This window comes from Artibeus jamaicensis, unplaced genomic scaffold (genome assembly GCF_021234435.1).
Source record: "Artibeus jamaicensis isolate MK-2021 breed Jamaican fruit bat unplaced genomic scaffold, CSHL_Jam_final contig_685, whole genome shotgun sequence".
Lineage (NCBI taxonomy): Eukaryota > Metazoa > Chordata > Mammalia > Chiroptera > Phyllostomidae > Artibeus > Artibeus jamaicensis.
Window position 1 is genome coordinate 26358462 of NW_026521924.1, and position 26010 is coordinate 26384471.

General features: G+C 52.1%; 2 protein-coding genes across 2 annotated transcripts; one reads left to right on the forward strand and one right to left on the reverse strand.

Moving 5' to 3' along the window:
• Window positions 1-6862: 6862 nt before the first annotated feature.
• On the reverse strand, window positions 6863-10379 carry TP53RK (TP53 regulating kinase). The gene is made up of 2 exons (XM_037164606.2): window positions 10035-10379; window positions 6863-8045 (listed from the first exon to the last, which is right to left on the reverse strand). The coding sequence occupies exons 1-2, from the start codon at window positions 10315-10317 to the stop codon at window positions 7567-7569; spliced, it is 762 nt and encodes a 253-aa protein (XP_037020501.2). The 5' UTR covers window positions 10318-10379; the 3' UTR covers window positions 6863-7566.
• Window positions 10380-11690: 1311 nt separating this feature from the next.
• On the forward strand, window positions 11691-25525 carry SLC2A10 (solute carrier family 2 member 10). The gene is made up of 6 exons (XM_037164585.2): window positions 11691-11719; window positions 12633-12811; window positions 18612-19895; window positions 20475-20597; window positions 21551-21686; window positions 22899-25525. Exons 1-6 carry the CDS (start codon window positions 11691-11693, stop codon window positions 22975-22977), a joined length of 1830 nt encoding a protein of 609 aa, XP_037020480.2. The 3' UTR covers window positions 22978-25525.
• Window positions 25526-26010: the final 485 nt, after the last annotated feature.

The window sequence follows — 26010 nt, forward strand, 5'->3', positions numbered from 1 at the left end:
CTCATCTCTTGACAGTGGGTGGGGGCTTGTGATGAGCCAATGAACAGAACACGGCAGACAGATGCTAGAGATTGCCAAGGCTGAGCTACAAAGAGGGTGCAGCTTCTGCCCAGTTCCCTCAGCCTTGAGACCCTCACCCTTGAACCAGCCACCATATTTGTCATTCAAACTAAACCAGGAAGAAAAACCAACCAGAGAGAAACCAAGGGAACTGGCAAGCAGCCAGTGATGGTGAACTGGAGGAGTGATTCAGCCTTCAGATGATTCCAGTCCCCACCCCAGCCCACTCCCACCTGTGAGTTCTTCAGCCCAGTTGGATCAGAGATAAGATAACCCTGTGCCGCCCACCCAGATTTCTGATCAGCATGATCTGTGAGCGTAAATAGTTGTTTTGTGCCACTAAATCCAGAGCAATTTGTTACACAGCAACAGTTAACTACTACTTCTCACCTGGAGAAGAGCTTCTTAGAAGGAGCGTCCGAAAGCCAGGAGCCCTCAGCAGGATGGCCTAGAGCCCTGCAGGAGGGAAGGGGACCCCAGACTGGACCAGAGAACTTCCTTTGTCTCTCCGCCCTTTCCACTGAAGAGGAAGTAGAATGTGGGAGGGAATTCTTAAAGAACTTCCACAGTCAGCGGACGATTTGATTACCATTTATTTTCTTTCCCTAGTAGGTATGCCCATTGGACAGACGGGGCAACTTAGGCTCAGAGAGACTGAGACAACTGTCCAAGGTCACACAGCTAGTGCACGGTAGAGCTGAAATTCCAGTGACATACACTGCTACTCTGCCGCAGTCCATTTTTAAGGAGTGAATAACAATCTATGTACACTGTGCATCATGTATTGATTGCAGTCATTGGCCCAGTTACTGAGGGCTCACTCTGTGACCAGCGCTGTGCTGGGCACTTACATAAATGACCAGGTGCTGCCTGCCACCTTCTCAATGACTGTGCACTGCCCTCTCTGATCTTTTCTCTGCTCTTTGAATATGCCAAGTTCTTTTTCTTTTATTTTTAAAAAAGATTGTATTTATTTATTTTTAGAGGAGAAGGGAGGGAAAATGAGAGGGAGAGAAACATCATTGTGTGGTTGCCTCTTGAGTGCCCCCTACTGGCCCACAACCCAGGCACCTGTTCTGACGGGGAATTGAACCAACAACCGACCCCCTGCTTCTCAGGCTGGTGCTCAATCCACTGAGCCACACCAGCCAGGGCTGCTGTTTGCATCAGCTGCTCCCTCTGCCTGGGTCTCACGTTCTCCCACCTTCCCCAACTTCCTATCATAGTGGCTGATTCCTACTCACTCAGGTCTCAGCTCAAACGTCACCTCCTCGGGGGGGCCTCCATGATCACCTCATCTGATGAAACACAGCCTCCCTCACTCGTTCTGTACAAAATCCTCCTGAGTTATTTCCTCCACAACATGGTTTATCATTTCCAATTAGTCCCTGCTGGATTAAACCCTATGAGAACAAAGAGTCCAAACTGTTTCTGGCCACAACCCCAACACCTGGAACATAGCCTGGGACACAGTAGAGGCTCAAGAAATATTGAGTAATTAAACCTGCTTTAAATCATTGTATTTTGTTATCATGAACATCCATTAGGATTCTGAATATCATTCATTCAACAAAAATTAATTGAGCAGCTACTGCGGATCAGGCATCGCCTGGGATGCTGGCCTATCACAGTGATCCAACAAGACGAAAGCCTCCGCTCCTACAGATGCCTCATTTTAGTGGGGCCTATAGCATTCTACCCGGTGGTTGGTGCTATGGAGAAAAATGATGCAGGGGGAGGGGAGAGAGCGTGAGGGGAGAACTGGCACCAGCCTTCCCCTTCCCAGGAGGGAATCTCAGTGCCCGCGCCGCCCCCCCCCCACTCTACTCACCAAGCCCTGGACCTCGGCCAGCGTCCTTCCATGTGACATTTGGTGAAGGCCTCTGCTGTTCCAAGAGCAATATTGCCACTGAAGCAAGTCCCCGCTGGTGGACCTCAGGCAGCATTTGGGGTAAGTCCCCCCTTGCGATGCCTTGGGGGTGGTCACACAGCAGTGTGACTCTGCAGGGTCTTCCCTCGCTCTGGGGGAGGGGCAGGCAGGCCCTGGACTCCCCTGGCCTAGCACTGGGACCCCCTCTGTTCCAGGCACGGAGTGAAGGTTTACAAACACGAGGAGGCCTTTGATCAGAGCCAGACTCCCAGGGTTCTGACTGTTGTTTGTTCCAAGCTGCAGGTCAGGACCAACTCGGCTTTGAACTCCAGCAGGGAAGACGGAGGGTAGGTGGGGGTGTGCATGTGTCTGTGTGTGTGTGTGCGTGTGTTCGTGTTTTTGGTAGCTGGGGGAAAGCTCACGTGGCTCCTTGGTTTTCTTCCCAACAACCAGGTTGGGTTTGTATAAGAGAATTCATTGCAATCCCGTACATGTTTACAGAGCACCCACTAATACCTACCACTACCCACCACTTTCCAGGCACCTAACCATGGATATTAGGGCAGAGGCAGTGGCACCAGCAAGGCCCCCTGCCCCTGGAGCAGATGGAAGCAACTGGGCACAGAAACATGGAAGACAGCAGTTGCTCGTGAGTGGGTGCGGAGCTAAAGCTGGGGAGGCAGATCGGGAGGGCTGGGGGTGTTACCTTTCACACAGCACGCTCTGGGAAGACAGTGGTGCTTGCTGGAGAGCGGCAGGAAGTGAGGGAGGCAGCCACACGAGGACCCGTGGGAACAGTGTTGCAGGCAACGGGAACAGCAAACACAAAAGCCCTGGGACGGGAGCGAGACTTGGAAGAACGGTGTGGCTGACTCAGAATGACCAGCAGGGGTCAGAAAGGGCTGGGGCAGGGCAGGAGGGCCTACTGACCTTGACTGAGGTGGGAACACTGGAGTGTTTGGAAGAGGGATGGCATGATCTTCAGAGAATTCTGACCAGGTGGCCTCGGCCAGAGGGCCGGCTGGGAATGGCTGCATGGCCGAGGGTATGACCCTTCGTCTTACAGATGGGGAACTGAGGCCCAGGGAAGTCTGTAGTTTTTCCCAAACTCAAAGAGGAAGTAGGTGGCAGAGACGGGCCAGGCCCTGAGTAGGCTGAACTTCAGTCCTGTGTTCTTGCCTCGGGGTTCCTGGGGAGCAGGTTCTGGCATCCTCCTGCCATTGCTCGCTCCCTTTGATCTAGATAGATGCCCTTGCTGCCCAACATGCCCCGACCTGGCCCAGGAAGGCATAGATGTCACGAAACAAACATGGCTTTGGAGACTGGAATCTGTATCTCTTTTGATTATAAACTCTTGGCTTCAAACGAAAGCAAACCTGATTAAAGCAACAGCTTTAAAGATGTTTACTTATGCATGCAGTAAGTCAAGGAGAAGAGGTTGAACGTCTGATGTCACTAGGGATGAAGTTATATTCTGTCCATTTCTCTATTCCATGGTCCTCTTCTCATTGACCCTTTACCTGCAGGAGTGGCCAGGAGTGGCCTCATGGTCTCAAGATGGCTGCTGAATCCCCAATTATCACCACTGCATTTAAAGGCAGGAAATGTTGATGGGCAGGTGTGGGAGTCTGGGCATGGAGAGAATTCTCACATCCCTTTCGTCTTCTACAAGAAGCAGTATCTTCCCCAAAACAACTGTGCAGATTCCCTCTTGTGTCTTATTCGTCAGATAAAGGTCATGTGACCACCCTGTATCAACGACCAATCTGAGATTCTCTGAGATAAAGCTGTTTTCCACTAAGAAATAGCTGAACAAGTGAGGCTCTGTCCAAAAGGGATGGAGGGGACGGTGGAGCTTTTGCTAGGCAACAATGTCTGCATGATCTCTGCTATTTACAGGATGACGACTCTGGGCAAGTTTCTCGGCATCTCTGAGCCCCAGCTTCCTCTTCCGTAACACGGGTGTAGTTTGTCTCCTGAGATACCCTGAGTTTCTTTAGGGCAGTGGTTCTCAGAAAGGCAGCCTCAGCATCACCTGGGAGCTTGTTAGAAATGCAAATTCTCAGCCCAGCCCCAGACCTTTTGATCCACTGAGGGAGGCGCCTGGCTACGTGGAAAAGTGTGTCTAGTGCGTGTGCGACTGAAGGAGTGAGAATGGTGACCAAAATAAGATGGGATGGGAGCAGGCATCCCCATGTCCGTCTTGCTCCCTGCATCCTGAGTGATTGGCGTGGTGCTCGCTCGCCATACATGGATGCCCAGCTGAAGTGTGGAGGGAATAAATGAACAAGTTCAAGAGAGGGAAATGGGAAGAAAAGAGGGAAGGAGGAGGAGGGAGGAGAAAGGAAGAAAGAGGAGGGATGGAGGAAGAGAAGGAAGTGCCGGAGGAAGAATGGGAGGGAAGATTCTGGTTTATAGCTTTGCACCGGGAATGACGGTAACTTGCGACCTCTGGTGGCAAGAGAGAGCTACTCCTCTGGGCTTGGGAAAAGGGAATTTGGCGCTATGGAGTTGCAGTGCCCTGAATTCAGGACCAGAAAGGAGACTCCCGGTTCCCCAAAAAGAGGTTTGGAACAGGCCCTTGAAAGCACATGGTCACAGTCAGAGACAGCCAGCTGACTGGGAATAGGCGAGAGAGGCTCTTATTAGGGCACAACTTAAGGGGGCACCTAAACACTCAGGAATCGAGACAAATGTTTTAATGTATTTTAAAAAATCAAATTGGCAAGTGGGTGGCCCACAAGCCAGCTGCTTGTTTTTGTAATTAAAATGTCATTGGAACCGGACCAGGATTAGGATTGACTTTCTTAGTTACAGCAGATTGTACCTCACGTGCTTCAATACTGTAGGTGGTTCCCAGAGCCGCTCAGCCAGCACTTGATGCTAGTGTGTACGGCACATCTAATGTAACCGGAACACGCCTGCACGGGCACTCACTACGCCAGGACTGCCCACGAGGCTCTTTGAAATATTCTAGGAGATGTGGGCCATGTCCTTCTGAGTGCTGGGCACATCTCAGCGTCACATCACATGTCCCTGCCTATGCCGCCCACTAGTTGGGTGACCTTGGGCAATTTAATTTCTCTCTGCCTCAGTCGCCTCCTCTGTGAAATGGGTTAATGCACATAAAGTACTTCAAACTTCTCAGCAAATTGTTGTTAAAAATGTGGGCTTGCGTCCTACTTCTGCCACTTACTGTGACGTTAGGACATGGTATTTTGTATTGCTCAGAGTGTTTCCTCGTCTACAATGTGGGGACTGTCACTCCTGCCTGGGGGGTTTCGGGAGGGAATTCACACGGAGGGTGTCTCTGCACTGTGTGAGGCACTGAACTGCGGAAGGATCCGCTGCCCAATTAGGCCGGTCAGTGCCGTGGGCCGAGTACAGAGCACTCCCGGGAACATCTGTGAAGTTTCTCCAGTTGGCCGCGCCCCTCTCCCTCTCAGTGCCTGCAGGGATCAGTTCCGCTTCCCCACGGCTGCTGGCAGCCACCTCACTCACACCAGTGGGCGTCAGTTTACAGCATGCTCACCCACGCCTCCACCCCCAAGTTACCATCATCACCGGCCCAGTCAGCTGCGTAACCTTCTCACCCACTTCCTGCTTCCACTCTTGCCCCCTTTAGTCCTTTTTGTACCAGTGGAATCCTTTCAAAACAGGTCTCCCTGTTTAAAACTCTCTGTGGCCCATGAAGAATAGAACCCAACCCTGTTACAAGACCCTCAGCCACCGCTCTGATCTCATTCCTGCCCGCCCCCCCCCCCCCCGGCTCGATGCAAAGCAGCCACACTGGCTTCGTTCTGTGAGGATGTTCCTCCCTCACCAACTCTGCACACGATGCCCTTCTTTCTGCCTGGGCACACATCCCGTCTCCCGGTTCTCCTGCACGTCTTAGCTCCCTGACCAGCCCCCCCCCCGCCCCGAGCTCACTCAGGATCTCAGCACCCTTTACAGCACATGTGTCGTGGGTGCTTAGACTACGCTTCCCAGGAGAGCAAGGGCGGCCCTCGTATTCCCTGTGCATCTCCAGTACCCGGCACGCAGTGAGTGCCAGGGATCTGCTGCTTACCCATCGCACACATGGGTCAACCGGTCGTTCCCCAGCCAGGTCCCCGTCAGCCTCAATCCACCGCAGGGTACCTGTGAGGACCCTGTGGAATGAGCCCTCTGCCGTGTGGAGGACACTCACTGAAAAAGAACTGCCAGCTCCTGTAGCCCTTGGAGATCTTGGGAAGTGTTCCACACGTCAATGCATTCCCTAAGACAGGCCTGTCGTATCCAGCATGTCGCTTCTTAAAGGGTCAGTGGAAAGAACATGGGCTTTGGAGGCAGGTGAAAGTAGCCCTTGCTCCCTGTGCCGTCTTGGACAAGCTGACGGCAGTCTGAGCCTGTTTCTCCATCTATGAAATGGGGCGACACCTAGTGCAGAGTTCTTTCAGATCCCAGATGAAAATGCCTGGCACATAGTGACCAGGTGGTGGCGCTAGTTCTCTCTACAGGTCACCACTGCCCAGGAAGGGTGTAGGCCGTGCCAAAGGGAACAGACACAGGTCAGACTCAGTCCACCTGAATGCTCCCTCCACGCGGACAGGCACCGCGTCCGTCTTGCTCCCACTGCACCAGGTGCCCACCCTGGCGCCAGGCACACAGCTGCTCTCGGAACACTTACTTGCACTCACTTGTGAGCTGGAGCCGACAAGGAGCAAAAGGGTTTCACTACACCTTCCACACTCACTTCCTCTGGGGCAAGCAACCGAAGCTGGGCAAGGTTAAGTGTGAGCTGGTCAGTGGCACTTGGCATCCCGATTCGGTTTTCCTCTACCTTCCCCTAAACCAGGCTTCGTCAAACTGTGGTCATTCCCAACCACTTCATCAATTTTGCTCTATCTACTTACTGCCGGTGATACAAATCGATTCATTCTTTTACCTACATAAACTAACAGGAACTGTATTCGACCACTTGTCTTAATTAGAAGTTAACATAAAATTACAAAGCTACAAATATAAAGACAATGTCATATAAAAGGTTTTTAAGAGAAATTAGTCACGTATTTTCATCCTCTTTTCCCACCATGACCCTCAAAAATACATTTTCCTTTAAACCCAGTACACACCTGTGTCTGTATTTACATATGTATAAAGTCTCACAAAACAGTGTCCACCATACCACACATGAGGCACATGTAGCATCTCCTGGCCTATGACTCTACATTTTAAAAATGCGGGGTGCACCCCTCTACAATGCTTTTGAGAAGAGTGTCATGAACACAGCAGAGAAACCAACGTGGGGTTAAAAGGGCCGGTAAAGACACACTGTCACTGAGACTGTTCTGGTCTCACCAGGAATCAGTAGAATCGTCTCACGATGTGGTTCTATGTTCTTGAATGTCACGCCCATGTACCCGCGGCAGACACCCGTCCCAGGTTTGCTGTATACTCAGTCCCTCCTAGAACACGGGGGACGGACAGACGCGGGGGGAACAACCGACCGCAGGGAATAATGGCATAAGGAACCTGACCACAGACAGCACACAGAAACGGCCTGGCTTTTTCAGGCCTAATCCACGCTCATGGCATCCCTTCAAATGTACTCGAAGAAAACGGCCTCTCTGTCTGTGGCCGTCACGCGTAGGCTCCTACCCGACCATGGACCTCTTCCTTCCTCTCAGGCGCACTTCATCAAGTTTTTTGAGCACTGGCTTGGCCTTTTTGGAGGAGGCAGAGTAGCTCTTCAGACAGGCCTCGAACACACTCTCGGTGTTGGGGTGGGTGCTGAGGAAGGCCTTCTCCAGCACGTACAGGTCAACCCCCTTGTCTTCTGGAAGCGCCGAGATGAAACTCAGCCCAAAGTCTATGAGCACAATGTGCAGCTGCTCCGGAGGTGGCCTCAGGAGCATGTTCGAGGTGGTGAGGTCGCCGTGAACGAGGTCTTCGTCATGCATGCGAGCCAAAACCTGCCCAACCGTCTGGGCCAAGCCAAGGAGCCTTTCGGGAGTTTTTTCAGTCTCCATGATGGACTGAATATAATCTCGAACAGTCACCGAGCCTTCAATTTCTTCCATGAACAAGCAGTTGGAAGCGTAATCCACAAAAAAGACGACGGGGGCGGAGATCCCTGCAATCAAGATGGAGCCAGTTACTGAATTAGATACATTTTTTCCCTAGTGTTAAGCTTAAATTTCCAAGGCTGATCCAGTTTTTTTACAGTGGATATCTGCTAATCTCAGGGACACAACTGAGAAATGCTGTAGAGTGGTCTAACTTAACCCATCTGAAAGCACCCCCTGCTCACGGTCGGCCGACTGTGCCTTACACCGCCCCACAGCGAAGTTCGGCAGTGCCAGAGCTCCCTCCCGCTTTCCACCCAGACTTCGTTCCTGCTTTTTTCAAAAAACAAAAAAACAAAAGCAAACCAGAAGGGTAAGAGCAGCCCAAGTAAAGAACTATCTATCTGATGAGGACACAAGCAGGAGGCCAAGCCAAGTACTGGCTTTGAGATTCAAGTCCAAAGTCACAAAGGACGAGTCCAATCCCATCTCCCTTCCTTATCAGTTGTGATGAAGGAGTGAAGCAAACAAGACACAGTCAGCTAAGCTGACTTACAGTGGAGTCTGCACAGCCAAGCTGACCAAAGTGGTGCAGACCAGGTGAGCAGAAGCATGAGATTTTACTTAACTTGAACTAGCCTGAGGACTTAAACTGTTCAGTTGTGTATACATACCTGGGAAAGTACATAAATACCACAGATAGCCCCTGAAGAACTTCGGAAACAATATTCATGGATCCAGACCACCTGACACCATTACGCCGCAGGCTGCCACTCACCTGGAGAGTTACCATCTCAGACCAACGCAGAGGCTAAGATACAGGTCTGATTCTTCTCAAGAATGAACTTGTTACTAGAACTCTCAACTTGTCTCTTTCCTTCGGTACACTCTGGGTGATACCTGGTAGCGTTTCTGATTTGCAAATTCTAAGACCCTTGAATAAAACCTCATTTACACTCCGTCGAACACTTGTATAACCTTAATGTCACATCAATTTCTCTACATCTCCATTTCTGTAACATGAGAACAAGACTTCCAAAGATTTAATGAATTTTTACTGAATGTCAACCATGCACAGAACACTTCTAGATAGTGGGAATATAGGGGGAGGGGGCGGGGGAAAATACAGCAGGAAATAACACCACCACATCCCTGCTTAATGAAACTTACCTCCTAGAGAGGATGCAAAAAGAAAGTATGAACACACAAATAACTTCATTAAATCCAAGGAGGATATGCCTGCTAGTTCACTACTGAATTTTTTCCCGATCTCCCAGCACCTAACAATGTCCAGGTGTACACAGGTGTCTATGAAAAGCCCGTTTTTCTGAGTCAGAGCGATGTGAGCTGAGGACCGGGCTCGGTCACTAACTAGCTGAGTCACTAACCTTGGGCAAGTTACTTCCCCTCTCTGAGACTCAGTTTCTCATCTGAGAACAGGTTTCAGTGATGGCGCACATGGTGTTGTAATGAAAACAAAAATAAGCTATTTAATGACAGCCAACTTTATCAAGCGCTATGTGCCAGTCATACAGCCAAATGTAACAGGTGGCATACACACTCATCTAATGGTCCCAATATCCCTAGGAGATTATTACTGCAACTGTGAGTTCCCTTTACAGGTGAGGGAACAGGCTGAGAGGTTAAATAACGTGTTGATAGGACAGTAGTGTGGACACTTGCACTCAGAGGGCCTGGCTCCAGGGTAACTACTTGTATTCTGGTTTGTAAAAGAAATGAAGAGACAATGATCACACACCGAGACGGCACAAAAGAGGAAACCGAGACTGAGGGTGGTTAAATAAGGTGCTCAACGTCGAGCAACAGTGGCAGAACCGGGGACCGAACCAGTCTCAATGGCTCCAGGACAAAGGTTCGTCGCTACAAGGCCAAGAGGCTCCTTAAGAATTAATGGAAGAAGAGAGGTAGGAAAGGATGGCATTTCTTAAATACCCAAGGCCACGCAGAAGGCACTCGGCGCAGGGGAGTCCCGCACCCGCGTCGCCCGGACCCCGGAGCCTCGGGCCTCCCCATGCCCCCGAGCCGGGCCGTCTCACCTGCGCGGCGGCAGCGGAGCAGCGCCCGGGCCTCCTGCACGGTCCGCCGCCGGCTGAGCCGCGCCTCCAGCGCCGGGTGCCGGTAGCCCTTGGGGAAGCGGTGCTTCACTACGGCCGCGCGGCCCTGGAAGCGGCCGCGAAACACGCGCGCCTCGGCGCCCTGCTTCACCAGCTCCAGTCCGCTCAAGAAGCGGCTGCTCCGCTCCCGCGCCGCGGCCAACGCCACGGCCTCCGCCGCCGGTTCCTCGTCCGTCTCACCAGCTGCAGCACCGGCCGCCGCCATGACTGTACCTCCGCGACCCTCGGCTCTGCCCAACGGCTCGCTCCGGAAATTCTCGGCTCTCTCCGGAAACCCTCGGCTCTCTCCGGCCAATCGGACGCCGGCACTTCCGCTTTGCGCAAGTGGTTCCGCCTCCCAACTTTCCGGCTCTTTCTGAAGCCCTTCGAGAAGACTTTCGTGGCCCCGCCTCCCAGTTCTTCGGCGCTCTCTCCGGATAACGGTGGACCGGCTCGAGAAAAACTTTCTCCAGAATCTCAGTTCTTTCCCTGAGCTGGGTGTTGTTATTAAGGAGATAACGAAAGGTGTCTGGCACAGTGTGTAAGGCAGCAAGAAGCATCATTTCTTTGAGTGTCAATGTCATCATTGTCACCACGAAGATATAATCAGTTTTACTTTGATCATTGCGTATTAAAATGAAGATGTTGCCCGTGAGGGTGTCTATTGGGTTGCATACACTCCTCATATATTCATTTTCCTTCTCCTGTCTATCATTGGGACTCTGAAATACTGTAGAAAAAAAGGCCCGTTGGTCCTAGGGTTGCCGCGACGCCAACTCTCAGCTCTGCGGCTCCATTCAGCACAGCGCAGGTCACGTATTCAACCTCAGACCCTCCATGGTGGCATACTGTGGTTTCCAGCAACTTCCATCAACCCAGACTTCTCAAAGTTCACCCCAAACCAACTCGATTTGTAACGCCCAGCCTCCCAAGCGTGTGGCTGCATTATCGCTCATTGTTAGTGTCCACATAACCTTCTAGTTCTATAGTTACTAAATCTGCCTGAACCCCGCCTTTGGAAAATGCATTGTGCAAACATATTTACAGGTCTCAGGCTTGCTATGGTCAGACTGCTTCTGGCTTCTATGGCAGGTAACCTAGTTTAAAACTTTTCAACGGCTCCCCACTGTACTTAAAGACCCGTGGGGTCCTGCATGGAACCACTATGTCCTGTTTTCCAGACCCATCTCCCACCAAACTCCCTTTGCCCTGGAATCTTCCAACATAATTGCCTTCTCTTGTTCTTGCCGGGCTCCCTCTTGCTGCAGAGCCCTTGCACCTGCTAGATCCCACTTCTCTTTCCTCTCTTCGTTTCCTAGGCCCATCTAGACATCTTTTCCTTCCCAGCTCAAATATCACTTCCTCAGGGAAGCCCTCCTGGCTTCTCAGAAGAGACAAAACCCAACTTTGATAAGCTTGGCGTCCCTATGAGGCTCTTCTCTTTTACACTGTCACGGACTGTGTTTTCTGTTTGTTTGTGTCAGTATTTGATTGGTGACAGAATTTATACCTTCATGGGCCTTGGTTCCTTGCTGGCTATTGCCTGGAAGTCCCCCTCACTTCTTGCCACGTGGGCCTCTCCATTGGGCAGCTCATGGCATGGCAGGTGGCTTCATCAGCGTGAATGAGTGAGAGGTCAGGAGAGGATGAGCAAGATGAAGTCTTTTACAACCTAATCTCCAAAATGACATAGTCACTTCTGCTGTATTCTCTTTGTTAGAAATGAGTCACTAGGTCCCGCTCACCCTCAAAGAAAGCCGTTTTTGAAGATGCTGCTGAAATGCTTGATTAGACTCTCCCTATCAGTCGCCTGCTGTGTCCCAGACACTCTGGCTTTATTTCTGTGGTTATTGTTGTGGTTTTTTTTTAATACCGCATAAGCTCCTTCCACTGCAGGGCTGTTCCTTTGCTCTTCCTTCTTCCCGGAACCTGAGGGCTCAGCCCTCCTCCGAACAGCCTTCCCAGACCCCGGGCTGAAGCAGCCGCCTGCGCCTGCCCATCACCCCAGTTTAATTCTCTGCCTAGCCTTTACCTTAGCTGGTACCTCCCTGGCTGGTTATTTAACTCTTTTCTCCCCCCACTAGAAAGAACAAACAAAATTTGCACAAGAATTGCACAAGAACAAACAAATCTGTTTTGTTCTCCAAGCCCATCCCCAAGGGGATGGCACGGTGCCTGTGGTCATTTGGGAGGTGTCCAAACCTGCGTCCAATGGATCAAGGATGAATCCCTGGGAGAGTGAGCGGCTGAAGTGAATATGTCTGTGTCCCCATTACTGTAAAGGCATGAGTGTGTGTGTGTGTGTGTGTGTGTGTGTGTGTGTGTACACATTGGAGACCAGATCCACGTGGACTGAAGTAATTGGGAAGTTTCTTCCCTGAGGGGGGAGGTGGGTGGTTGGAGGGGGAAACCTGTGTGAGCCCCCAACAGGAGTGACAAGGGGCAGCAGCTTGGGGGAGGACGGTAGGAGACATCTCTCCCCGGGAGGACAGCGAGTGGGGGCCCCAGCCTGGCTCGGGCGCCCCTCTCTCACGCCTCCAGACACAGGGGGCCAGGCCCGGCCTACGTGGCAGCGGCGCTGGGGGCGGGCAGGCAGAAGGGAGGGGCGGAGGCGGGCCGGCCAGAAAGTTTGTCGGCGGCCACTGTGGGGACACCGGTCCGGGGATGTGCTCCTGGCCCCTCAGCGCCCGCAGCACGCCTGGGTGTCCTGCTCGCTATGGGTAAGTCGCAACCAGGCGCTTCCCGCCAGGGAGTCCCCGAGACCCCATCAGTGCGCGCCCCTCCGCCCCTTGCTGCACCCCCTGACCAGATACCGCCCACTTGGGCGGCGGCGGGCCCCACACACCAGGCCTTGCCTGGGGCCTGGGAAGGGACCTGGGCGAACTTCCTTCCAAACTCCTTTCTGCCCAGATGAGGGTGACTCGAGAGAGTTCCTTCCTCAGTACTGAGCGCTCACTTGGGCCAGACCCTCTCTTACCCGCTTCCAACCTTACATCAAGCCCAGGCAAGTGAGATTGTTCTAGCCTGCAGATGAAGAAACAGAGGCTCCGCAAGGAGCAAAATCCATTAATCGATCACCCGAACACCACTGTTCACCGGGGCTGAGGATGCTGCGGTGAACAAAACAGACAAAACCCCTGCTCTGGAAATAATTCAACAGAAGGGAGATAGGGGGGATCAGAATGCGGCACTGTGTGCGGGTACCGGGAATTTCTTTGTTGCTACAGGGACCAAGGTTTTTACATCTTTCTCTGGATTCAGAGCCTCAAAAGGTCACTCTGTCATTCATTCACCTACCGTGCGGCAGACACTGGGGACTCAGAGGAACATACAGAATAAGGTGGTGTGACAGCAGTGATGGAAGCAGGAAGGGAGGGCCTCGGGGACCAGGAGGCTTTGGATCTGAGGTATTGAGACAGATAGGAAGATGCCAGGAAAATTCCTGGGTGAGTGGAATGGGGGAACTGAGACAAGAAAATGAAACAAGGCCCATCAGTTTGAGCAACTTACAGCCACCTGGTGAATTGCGAGATCTTATCTCCCCTGACCCAGGACACTAGAGAGCAAATGGTTTATACTGCTCCTCCCTGACCAGAAAACATGGTCACCTCCCTGGCCATAAACCACAGGTGTTCAGGGAAGAGGGGAAGGCTGATGCAAATGGAGAGATAACACGGAACAAAAGGAGCCAGCCCCGGAAGAAGCTGCAGACCCCCCTTTCAGCTCCCCTCCCCTTAATCTCCAGAGAAACAGCACATCTGTGCTTCTCCTTGGAGTTTCCCCCTCCCAAATTCCCACGTTTCCCCTGCATGTGTTTGGGTTTTTACCTGCCCCCTTCTCAGAGTGCTGGGCTCTGAGATTAATAAAAGCATGATTATAATCCAATCCCTGCCTCTGCTTTTTGGCTGGGTGGTGGCAGACAGCATAAACCTCAGTCTCAAAAGAAGTGGGCTTGCTAAAACCTGAGAGGAGGGCTTCCGGATTAAAGGAACAGCAAGTGCAAGGGCCCTGAGGCAGGAGTAAGCTTGCGTGGTCCAGGGCAGCGTGGCTGGAGCCCGGTGAGCAAAGGGAGAGTCAGAGAGGTGGGCAAAGACTGGATTATGCAGGACTTTGTAGTTTATAGTGAGAAGCGTGGCTTTTATTCCACATGACATAAGAAGGGAGAGATGGGTTTTAAGCTTGAGTGGGACATGACCTGAATTGTGCCTTAAAAAACTGCGCGCTGTTCTGTGGAGAATCATACTAGCTCACACTGGCTACAAGGTAGGCAGGCATCTGAGGCAGGTAGGACTAGTTTCCTCCTGTATAGATGGGGAGGCTCAGCGAGGTCAAGTGAGCTGCACAGGGTCACGGTTGCGAAGAAGAGAAGCTGGGATGGAACCCCAGCACTCTGGCTCTTGTCTGCATTCTTGACCGCTGCACCACCCAGCCTCTCATGCACAGGGTAACAGCATAGCTGCCCACCAATTCCAGCTCCAGAGCCCTAATTTGGGGGCCAGGATTTGCTCTATTCCTGCCCATGGCTCCTTCTAGGCCCTGGACCTTGCCAGATGCTCAAGAGCCAAGATCCTTTCTCTCTGGACTTCCTGCATCCCCAGAGTTCGTTCATTCATTCATCCCTTTATTCTTAAATGAGTATTTACTGAGTGCCTACTATGTGCCATGTACTTTCCTCAGGATCAGGGAGACAGCTAAACGAACAATTCCTGTTCTTTGGGGCTGACATTCTGGTAGAGAAGAACAACAAATATGTAAAATATGTAGTTATTTCAGACAGTGATGAGTATCAGGGAGGAAAAAAAACAAGCAGGGAAAGGGGATACAAAGTGCTGGATGCTATGGGGAGGTTGCTATTATAGGTAGAGGACCAGGGAAGGGCTCAGGAGAAGGTGATGTTTGACCGGAGAGCAGAGGGAAGGAGGGAAGGAGCCCTTGGCATGGAGGGGAGGGCTTCCCCATCAGAGGTGAGAGCTGGAAAAAAGCCTTGAGTGGAGACGTGCTTGGAGTGAGGAGGAACAGCAAGGAGCCTGGTGTGGCCGGAGGAGCAGAGTGAGAGGAGGCAGATGCTGCGGGACCTTGAAGGTCACTGTAAGGGCGTTGACTATTTTCAGAGAGAAGGGGGAGCCTCGGAGGGCTCTGAGTAGAATGACACCGTCTGACTTAGGCTGTCACAGGGTCCCTGTGGTTGCCGAGTAGCATTAGAATAGGTTCCCATGTCCCCGACACAGCCCCTGCAATGCCACGTGGTGGTCCCACCCTGGTCCCCAACTCAGTCATCGGTTCTTTCAGCGGAAAGAACCCCATGAGCCCCTCTTGGGTGTTAGGACGAAGCTGGGCTGCCCCTTCCCCAGCCCCTTGGAGACACAGAGACAGTGTCTGTGTCCTGTCCTGTCCAATTTGCTAAGGAGGACACATCAATGAACCCGCAGAATGGTGTAAGCAAATGGGGCATGCGGAGTTGGTTGGAAGTGGAAAATGTGGCTTGGAAAGTTGAGGAAGACTTGTGGGAATGATGTCTAATGGCCCCGACTCCTCTGAGACTTCCCTTCGTGGCCCCTGGGACAGTATCATTCCCCTAGGTTTTGTGACGTAGGGTTTTCCCGAGAGCTTCACCTCCCCTCCACTTCACCCTGCTGTGTCCCTGCTCTCCTCACACCCCACCCATCCCTGATTAGCCCGTCTTGCTTTAAGTCAGTTTAGCAAAGCTCTTAAGTATGTAGGTCTGGGAGTCAGATGGGTCAGTGTTTCAGTCCTGATCCTGTTGCTTCTCGGCCGTGAGAACACTCTGACCTCAGTTTCCTCATCTGTAAAGTGGGGGTGACTGGAGCCGCACCACCTAGTGTTGTTACAAAGATGAATTGAAGAAGGCGCCTAAAGTTGCATAGAGGGGATACTCAGTAAGTGACGATTTATTACGACTGTTCCATTTCATGTTTGTGTTTGCCGTTCTCTTACCACTGTGGCTGGAATCTGCTCCAGTGCATTTTCCAGCCAAACCTGGAGACAGTCAACTTTGCCTCTGAACCCTTTGGCTTGCTTCCCTTTCACCTCAAGAGGAAGCCAGGATATGGCAACCCGATTCTGTGCTTTCCCTGATTGCCTCATGTGGACCGGAAGGACCTTCCTCTCTGGCTGTAAACTCCAAGAACCGAGGGAGGTGGGGCCAACGGAGGTGACTCGGGGCCAGCGCCTGGGCAGCACAGTCTCCCCGGGATGTTCGCTGATGGTCATGAGGAGGGACAAGGCCGGCCAGTGAATGAACACAGGAGGTTATTTCCCTCGGAGGCAGAAGCGATGGGGAGAAGGCTGAGCAGAAAGGGGGGCATTTTTCCACCTATGAAACTCCTCCCCGCTGTGCAAATATTGTCTAACAGAGATGAGGAGAGGCAGACATGAGCGACAACAGATTGGAACCATATCATGCCAAGGTTTTCTAATGGAGTGGTGAAGAGAATGGGCCATGGAGCCAGATGTCCTGGCTTTGAATGTAGGCACAGCTACTCACTACTTTTGACCTTGGGCAAGTCACTTCACCTCTCGGATTGTGTATTCGTTCATAAATAATACAGAACCCCAGGTCAAAAAGTTGTAGTGAGAAGCAAATGAGTTATTGCTCTTAAAGTTCTCAGAGCAGCGCTTTAAGTGCAGTTTGGGCTGGAGAAGACAGTAGATCTGGTTATGGTGTTATGGATGCTGTGGTCAGGTCTGGGGGGCTCGGCTGGGCCGGCTCACGAAGGGCATGGGGTGAGATGGAAACTGCCGGATTACTCTAGATACTTCCAGAAATATTTAAGTTTAAATATGTGAATTAAAAATTCAAAGTAGCCCTGACCTGTGTGGCTCAGTTGGTTGGGCAGTGTCCTGCAAGGCAAAAGATCACCAGTTCAATTTCTGGTCAGGGCCCATGCCTGGGTGGTGGCCCGGTCCCCAGTGGAGGCCTGTACAAGAGGCAACTGATTGATGTTTCTCTCTCATATTAATGTTTCTCTCCCTGTCCTTCTCCCTCCCTTCACCTCTCTCTAAAAAAATAAATAAATAAATCCTTTTTTAAAAATCAAAGTAAACCGTATAACTTAACTGCTGATACGGTGGCCGCTAGCCACCTGTGGCTGTTTTTACATTTAAATTAATTAAAATTAAATACAATTAAAATTCCACTCCCTAATCACATTGGCTGCATTTTAAGCGCCCAGTCCCCACAGGCGCCCGTGACGATCGGAGATCACCTCTCTCCCCAGCTCAAGCCTTCAAACGCATTCACCCCCGGCAGCAGCAAAACTCATCATAGTCCTCGTGCCCTGCGCCGCTCCAGCTCATCGGGCCCCATCTCCTCTCGCTCTCGCTCGCTGTGTTGCAGCCACTCTGGCCTCCTCTCCGAACAGCGTGGTGGCTAAAGGCCTGCACTCTCTGGCTACCTCAGCGCTACCACATCCTTTCTGTGTGACCATGAGAGACTGTCTTAACTTCTCTGTGTCTTGGAGGATAATGCCAATAATAATGTGTAATAGGGTTGTTGTAAATGAGGAATTAAGTGGGTACGTACATGGGAAGCTCCTAAAACAGGGTCTGGTGCTTAGTAAGTGCCATATAAGCACTAGCTATTCATATTAATAGTTATTGTTCAGTCATACCAAAACCCGTCCTGCTTCAGGGCCTCGGTTCTCGCTGTCCCTCTGTCTAGAATGTTTTTTTCTTCCATATTTTGTAGGACTTTTACCCTCACTTCATTGATTACCCTCCGTTTGAATTTTCCCTCTTCAGAGAGGCCTTAGCTGACTACCCTACTTAAAATAGAAGTCCCCAACCACTCTCAGTCCCCTTTCCCTGTTGTGTAAGTTATAACACATATATATTTGCTCATCGTCTGGCTTTTTCTATGAGAACATCAGACCCTTAGTAACACCACTGTATTGTCAGCCCCAAGAATATGGCTTGGTGTATTGCAGATGCCAGATAAATAAGTTCTTGAATGAATGGTTGGGTGGGTGGGTGGGTGCTTGCATGTATGGGTACGTAAGGGATGGAATACAAAGATGGAGGGATGAGTGGATGTATTTGCAGACAGATGGGTCAATAAATGGGTCAACGTTTGGGTGAATGAAGGGGCATATGAGTGCACAAGTCAACGGATGAATATGTGATGGGTGGAGTAGATAGATAAATGGAGGAGTGTGTGATGAAGGGATGGGTAGATTGGTCCATAAATAGATGTGTGAATGGATGAAGGAAGGAGTGAATGGGTGGATGAAGGATGGATGGATGGATGGATCAGTGAGTGGATAGAGAGGTGAATGGGTAGAGTAGATTGATGAAGAGATGGGTGGATACAGGAAGGAGTGGATGGATGGTGGAAGATGAGTAGATGGCTCGATGGATGATGGATGGATAAATGAGTAGGTAGATGGGTGGAGTAGCTGAATGAACAGATGGAGCAGCTGATAGATGGAGAGGAGTTGGATGGGTAGAGGCTCTGGGCAAGGAACCATTCTGACTTTGGTCCCCGTCACTTTTGTTTTCCAGGCCACCCACCGCCCCTCCTGCCCCTGTGTGCCTCTGTGTCTTTGCTGGGGGGCTTGACCTTTGGTTATGAACTGGCAGTCATATCAGGTGCGCTGCTGCCGCTGCAACTTGACTTCGGGCTAAGCTGCTTGGAGCAGGAGTTCCTGGTGGGCAGCCTGCTCCTGGGGGCTCTGCTCGCCTCCCTGGTAGGGGGCTTCCTCATCGATCGCTACGGCAGGAAGCATGCCATCCTCGGGAGCAACGTAGTGCTGTTGGTAGGCAGCCTGAGCCTGGGCCTGGCTGGCTCCCTGGCCTGGCTGGTCCTGGGCCGCTCAGTGGCTGGCTTTGCCATCTCCCTCTCCTCCATGGCCTGCTGTATCTACGTGTCAGAGCTGGTGGGACCACGGCAGCGGGGAGTGCTGGTGTCCCTCTACGAGGCAGGCATTACTCTGGGCATCCTGCTGTCCTACGCACTCAACTACGCACTGGCCGGTGTCCCCCAGGGATGGAGGCATATGTTCGGCTGGGCTGCTGCTCCTGCTGTCCTGCAGTCCCTCAGCCTCCTCATTCTCCCTGCTGATACAGATGAGGCCACAGCTCACAGGGACCTCATCCCGCTCCAGGGAGGTGAGGCCAGCAGGCTGTGCCTGGGGAGGCCAAGATACTCCTTCCTGGACCTCTTCAGGGAACGGGATAACATGCGAGGCCGGACCACCGTGGGGCTGGGGCTGGTGCTTTTCCAGCAGCTGACAGGGCAGCCCAATGTGCTGTGCTATGCCTCCACCATCTTTCACTCGGTCGGCTTCCGTGGGGGATCCTCCGCTGTGCTGGCCTCAGTGGGGCTCGGCGCTGTAAAGGTGGCAGCTACCCTGACTGCCATGGGGCTGGTGGACCGAGCGGGCCGCAGGGCCCTATTACTAGCTGGCTGTGCCCTTATGGCCCTGTCAGTCAGTGGCATAGGCCTCGTCAGCTTTGCTGTGCCCATGGACTCAGGCCCAAGTTGCCTGGCCACGCCCAATGCCACCGGGCTAGCAAACCTCCCTGGAGACTTGGACCAGCCAATGGGATTGCCTTCACATCCACCGCCAACAACCAGCAAGAACCAAGGGGAGCCAGTCTCGTCAACCTCTGGGAAAACCAGGCGCCACCCCAGAGCTGGGGACCCCACAACCCCTCCTGGGCCAGCCCTGAGCACCACCTCCCAGGCATCGCCTTCTCCTGCCCCCGGGCGAGCCCTGCTGCACTGGACCGCCCTGGTCTGCATGATGCTCTTTGTGAGCGCCTTCTCCTTTGGATTTGGACCAGGTAGGCGGGAGTTTCCTGCAGGTCACTCAGCTTCCTACCCTTTAGGGGGCAGCTTGGGGACGGTATCCCTCCGGGTCTCAGAAGGACACTAGAGGGGCCTCGACTGTAAAGCCAGTGAAGCTTTAGCGTCAGGGCCCCTCGCATATTTCCAGACACTCCTTTTGAGGGCAGGGGCCTGATTTTTATATTTTTTACTAAAAAAAAAAAAAAGCCCCCAAATCATTTAAGCTTCAGGCTTTATAACACCTGAATTAGCTTCTGGGTAGCTAGCTCACTCAAAAAATTCTACTTGAAGGGAATGTAATGCATAGGAATGACCAGCCACCCGGGTTTGCCCAAGACACTAAAACTCCTGTGTGCCAGGCACCCTCGTCCGTCCTGGGGAAACCAGGACTGTTGGTCACGCTAAAGGGATTCTTACAGCCGGGTGGGGAAGCAGCGGGGAGAATGTGGTGTCAGGAGCCTGACTCCATGTGAATCACGCCAGTGGGAGGCTGCCTGCTGGACTGTGGGTGTGGGTGCAGGCCCCGGCCCCGCCCCGGCCCCAGCCTAGGAGCCCTCCCTGCCCTCCTGTCCTAGTGACCTGGCTTGTCCTCAGCGAGATCTACCCCGCGGAGATCCGAGGGAGGGCCTTCGCCTTCTGTAACAGCTTCAACTGGGCCGCCAACCTCTTCATCAGCCTCTCCTTCCTCGACCTCATCGGTGAGTCCTCCTGACCTAATTCCTTGGTCCAGTTCCTTCTAGATGCAGGAATAATGTCCCCCCACCACGACAGAGCCAGGGCTTCCTTATTGGTCTGGGTACAAATGACAGGAAACCTGATGCAAGCCAGTTTATGAACCAAAGGGAGTATTTTTGTGAGGACTCACAAAGCCGTCAGCTTCACGCACGGCTGATCCAGCAGCTCCAGTACAACTGTGGCCATCTTTCATCTCTCTCCACTCTGCTTGCTTCCCACACCGTGGGCTTCACTCTCAGGCAGACACCTCCACCTCCAGGTGGCAGGTCTCCTCGGATTGGCAGCCCCTTGGAAAGAGAGCATTTTTTTTGCCAGTGGCTCCTCCCCGAGACCTAGAACTGCTTCTCATTGGCAGCAAGGTCACATGCCCCCGAATCAATCACTGTGGCTAGAGGGCTGTTTCCGTACCCTAGGCTCCAGGCCTGGGTCATAACCCACCCTGGGGTTGGGGTGTGGACATGGAGGCTACCTCGCCAACCAGTGGACCAGAAGCTGGCTGGAGTCATTTCCCAAAGGAAAACTGGTGTCAGATAAAGGGAGAGGATTCTTTTTGCAGCTGGGCTTTGCCAAGCCTGCGTCCCACAGCTGGTTCGCTGTTGAGGGGAGTATTATTTTCCCTCCGCTCATGTTTTCAGATCCCGAGCGCACTCCACTGGTAGAGTTTTCAGTGTGGGTGAGTGGGCTTCCCCAGAAAAGGCAAAATGCCCTTGTCGGGTTTGGGGTCTGAGCCGTGATCATTTGCCCACCTCTGGGACAACCAGTCTACTCCTGCTGGAAGGTCCTTACCTGACAGTTGTTGGTCCTTCTGCAAATCAACCATCTGGAGAACCCTCTGTAGGTGAACTGACTTTCCCTGTGCGACCTGGAACCAGCCAGTTGGCCGCACACTGCCTACAATCCCTCCCCCTGTTCCCAGGCACCATCGGCTTGTCCTGGACCTTCCTGCTGTATGGGCTGACCGCCGTCCTTGGTCTGGGCTTCATCTACTTATTTGTCCCTGAAACAAAAGGCCAGTCGTTGGCAGAGATAGACCAGCAATTCCAGAGGCGACGGTAAGGGGGACAGGGCGGGCGTGGGGGAGAGTCCCATCCATCCCGAGCCCCCCACTGCAGGACTTCGGCTGCCTTCTGCAAGGGAGCGGGTTCCTCTTCCGCTTGCCTCTGGTACTGCCCAGACACTGCGTGTTTTTTCCCTGTCTTTATGTGTCTTCGAGCTGCCTTTGTGCCTTCCTACAGCAGAGTTTCTTTCCTTTGACTATAAGCCCAGCTTAAACCTTTAAATCGTGCAATTGTGGAATCCCCGGACGTTGGAAGAGTAGAATCTCTGAAACCAGAGAATCTTCGAGTCGTGGAAGCTTGGCGAAACCAAACATTATGACTGTGGCCTTTTAAAACCTCGTGCAGCCCTGGCTGGTGTAGCTCAGTAGACTGAGCACGGGCCTGCGAACCAGACAATCGCGGTTCGATTCCCAGTCAGGGCACATACCGGGGTTGCAGGCCGGTTCCCTGCAGGCCAGTTCCCAGCAGGGGATGCATGAAAGGCAACCATACATTGATGTTTCTTTCCCTCTCTCCTTCCCTTCCCCTCTAAAGATAAATAAATAAAATCTTTAAAAAAATTCCTGTCATTTAAAAAATAAATAAGTAAATAAAATAAAATAAAAAAACCTCGTGCAAAGAACTGTGGGCTTAATCCACTTATTCAGTGGGCATTTATTTATTTATTTTTAAAGATTTTATTGATTTTTTTTAGAGAGGGGAAAGGAGGGAGAAGGAAAAGGAGAGAAACATCAATGCGTGGTTGCTTCTCGAACATCCCCTGCTAGGGACCTGGCCCGGAACTCAGGCATGTGCCCTGACTGGGAATTGAACCAGTGACCCTTTGGTTTGCAGGCCAGTACTCAGTCCACTGAGCCATACCAGCCAGGGCAAGTGGTTGGTGTGCCAGGCAGTGTCCTGGGCCATAGGCTACATGGCTGAGAATAAGATGGAGAAGACCCTTGTCCTCATGAAGCTTCCATTCTAGACGGAGAGGGACAGAAAATAGGCAGGCCGACAAAATAGGCAAGGGCAGGCACAGGAGACCCAGAGGAGCAGTCGGGACATTCAGAAGATGGACATGCATGTTAAGGCAGGAAGTAGGAAGGGACAGGTGGGAGCACGGCGGGGATGGGACAAGGGGTCCCAGGGGATGCTCCATTGCCGTCTCCTCCAGGAAGGCTCCCAGGCCCTGCCACCCGCTGACTACTCACCTCTGCTTGACAGGTTTGCCCCGAGCTTTGGCCACCGGCAGAGCACATCTGGTGTCCAGTACAGCCGCATGAAGGTCTCTGTGGCCTCCTGAGGAGTCCATCTGCTTGGAAAATGCCAGGACCGTGGTTTTAGCAGACTGTGTCCAGCTCCCTGCTTGCCTGGGCCCCAGAGCACAAGTTCTAGGTGGTCCTTTGAGACTGACCCCTGCCCCAGAGGAGGTCTTTTGTGGGAGGGTGGAAAGGACGAAAGTCTGAGCACCCAGAACTCTTCGTGTTCAGTCTCAGGCTCTGCCTTCTTGCCTCAGTTTCCCCACTGACTGCACATCTCTGCAGGACTTATAATGAGAACATCCTATGGCGTTTCCGCTGTTCCCTGGGCCTTCTCAAAGAATCTCTGGGGTACCAGACCTGGCAGGAAGTCTCTTCTGGTATCACCCCTAAATCCAGCTGAGGATACCATATTCTCTGCTCCCTTTTTTCATCTGGCTGGGACTCTTCAGTGAGGTGGAAGCCTGTTTGTTTGGCTTTCAGAGATCGGTTTTGTTCACCCCTCTAATTCTCTTACCCAGAATATTTGCCGTTCACCAGCAGCCCAGACTGGTTGACAGGAGGCTTGAGTTCTAGTCCTGATTCTGCTGGTGTCATTGCTGTGTGACCTTGGGCCTCAGTTTCCCCCATATGTACAGTGGGTCCCCTGGGTCAGGTTGTTCTTAAAGATGGCTTCCGACACCGGTGAGTTGGGATTCTAACTGCTGGTAATACAACAAATACTCAACATGGGTACTCGACCTGGTCTCAGGTCGTGCATTGCCTTTCTTGGGGAGGGACGTTTTATCGGTGGAGAGGCCAATAGCAGTCCAGAGCCGTGTGCGCTAACATCCAAGAGCACGGAACGCCTGCTGGAGGCGATGCCGGGATGGTGCTGGTTGCCTCTTCATGCAGAAAGCTGCCTGGGGGCCGACAAACCTGGTTGTCAGTGCTGCCCGCACCTCTTGGCAGCTGTGGACCCTGGGTGAGTAACAGCTCCCTGGAGCTCCAGTGTCTGCCTTTTCAGTCTGGGGCGATTATGCCCCCCGGGGTGTATGTCACTCTGTCTCCCTTCACGAAAGTCTTCAGCTGGTCCCATTTAGCTAGTCAGGGAGTGGGGGGCCGGGGTGTCTGTTCACCTCAGTACCCAGGCCCCTGCCTTTGGGACATTATAAAGGGTTGTTCCCCAACAGGTGAGTCAGATAGAGATTGAACAGGGAGCTCAGGCCAGAGGTCACTGGCAAAGGAAGGGACCGGCAAGGAGTTCCTGGATGCTGAGGATGAAGAGCTAGAGTAGGCCCGGGTGCTGGCGTTGGATGAGGCCTCGTCACCGTGCCTGCACGTCTGGGTGCTGACACAGCCCCCAGCACTCTGGTCCCTCAGCCCCTCTCCTCTCCTTTCTGGCCCCAGAAACAAGATGCTCCTTGACTTATGGCATGACTACATCCCCGTGAACCCTTCGTAAAGTCGAAAGTGCATTTAATGCACCTTACCAATTAAACACCATAGCTTAGCCCAGCCTGCCTTAACTGTGCTCGGGACACTTACGTTAATTAGCCTCCCGTTGGACACAGTCATCGAACAAAACGAATACACCTCGGAGTATCGGCTGTTTACCTGCGTGATGGAGTGGCAGCCTGGGAGCTGAGACTCGCTGCCGAGGTCCAGTGTCATGCCAGGGTATTATACTGCGTATCACTGGCCCAGGACAGGTCAGGATTCAAACTACATCTGTGTATTGTTTTCACACCATCGTGAAGTCAGAAAATCCCAAATTGGACCATTTTAAGGGCGCCTGTACTTCCCTTAGATCCAGTGGTGTGCCGGAGCCGGCTTGTCCTGGCTTGTGAGAGCTGATTGTTAAATTTTCAGGATCTTCGCAAGCTGGTTGTTAAACACAGCCACTAAAAGAAATTAAGTTTCTTAAAGTTATAATTAAGTAAATTGTATTAAAAACAAAGGAGACAAATACTAAAAAAGTCATCACTTCCTTCCTTATTTTACCACATTTTACTGTTACCTGTGCTCTCAAGGTTATTTGTGTCTTTTGTATCGTAGGAGGGACATAGGGGAGAGATTGAGCGCTCCTTCCTGGTCCCCCCTTCAACGACATCCTTCCTGTAGGTCTCTTGACACTGGCCATGGGGAGCTTGGTATTCGCACCATGGAGATTGGGGACCATTGAAAATCCAGGCTTGATTTATTGTGTTGGTTTTACAGTCCTAAGAACATGATGGCTATAATGTTAACAGTGCCAATTATACTTAAAACTGTGTCTGTTGTGTCTAAAGCCAGTACCTTGGGAATGGCACAAAAAATTGCGGAAACTCGGCTCCAGGACGTGAGCCGTTATCCAGTCTGGCCGGCACGTTGCTCATGTCAGTGATGAAGGAGCTCCGGCCTCCACCTTCACTGCGTCCCTCTCTTCTGACTCAGTGGCGTGAGCAGAAATTGCACCAGTGTCTGTGTGGGAACCACGGCGGTGAGCGACTTCCTGCTGAGTCCGGCGGTCGGCTCGTTATCAGCAGTTACTTTGGTGGGGTCAAGGCTCCTTGGCAGTCACAGCTGTTCGGGGGAACAGGAGTTTGGCAAAAAATAAATACATAAACATTCTGTGAGAATTAATTGGTGGTACGGAATTTATAATAAAGAGTATTTTCAGTGAAGTGTTTTTATTATTTGTAGATTTGTCAGTTTTGTGCAACAAACACATTCTTCATCCCAGGAAAATTCACACACACACACACACACACACACACACACACACACACACACAGTCTTTTTCCCCTGGAGAGCAGTTTTTCCACACTTACCAGCACATCACCACTAAAATCTGTCCCAGGGCCCCTTCGAATCCAATTCTCTCCCCAGGGGCTCCCTAACTCTCTCAGTTCTCCTTTCCTGTCAGCCTAGGAGAAATGCTTTTGTAGCCTTTGGGTGGATTCTCCCCACTACACTTACTGTTTAGAGATGCTCTGTGGCCACAGCTAGTTCAAGGCTGAGCTCATAGTAGGTGCTCAAAATGATGGCGAGGATAATGAGGGCCAGGGCCAGGTGGCAGTTCAGAAAGGGGGGCATCAAAAGTTACTTTTTAATTT

What these genes read in the sequence shown, in the direction of transcription:
- TP53RK (XM_037164606.2), bottom strand. Translation starts at nt 10,317, where the DNA reads ATGGCGGCGGCCGGTGCTGCAGCTGGTGAGACGGACGAGGAACCGGCG. An exon ending in GCTCCGCTGCCGCCGCGCAG is followed by an intron (nt 8,046 to 10,034) that starts GTGAGACGGCCC and finishes TCTTGATTGCAG; the next exon opens with GGATCTCCGCCCCCGTCGTC.
- SLC2A10 (XM_037164585.2), top strand. Translation starts at nt 11,691, where the DNA reads ATGGCAGGTGGCTTCATCAGCGTGAATGA. An exon ending in GGCTTCATCAGCGTGAATGA is followed by an intron (nt 11,720 to 12,632) that starts GTGAGAGGTCAG and finishes TCACGCCTCCAG; the next exon opens with ACACAGGGGGCCAGGCCCGG. An exon ending in CAGCAATTCCAGAGGCGACG is followed by an intron (nt 21,687 to 22,898) that starts GTAAGGGGGACA and finishes TCTGCTTGACAG; the next exon opens with GTTTGCCCCGAGCTTTGGCC.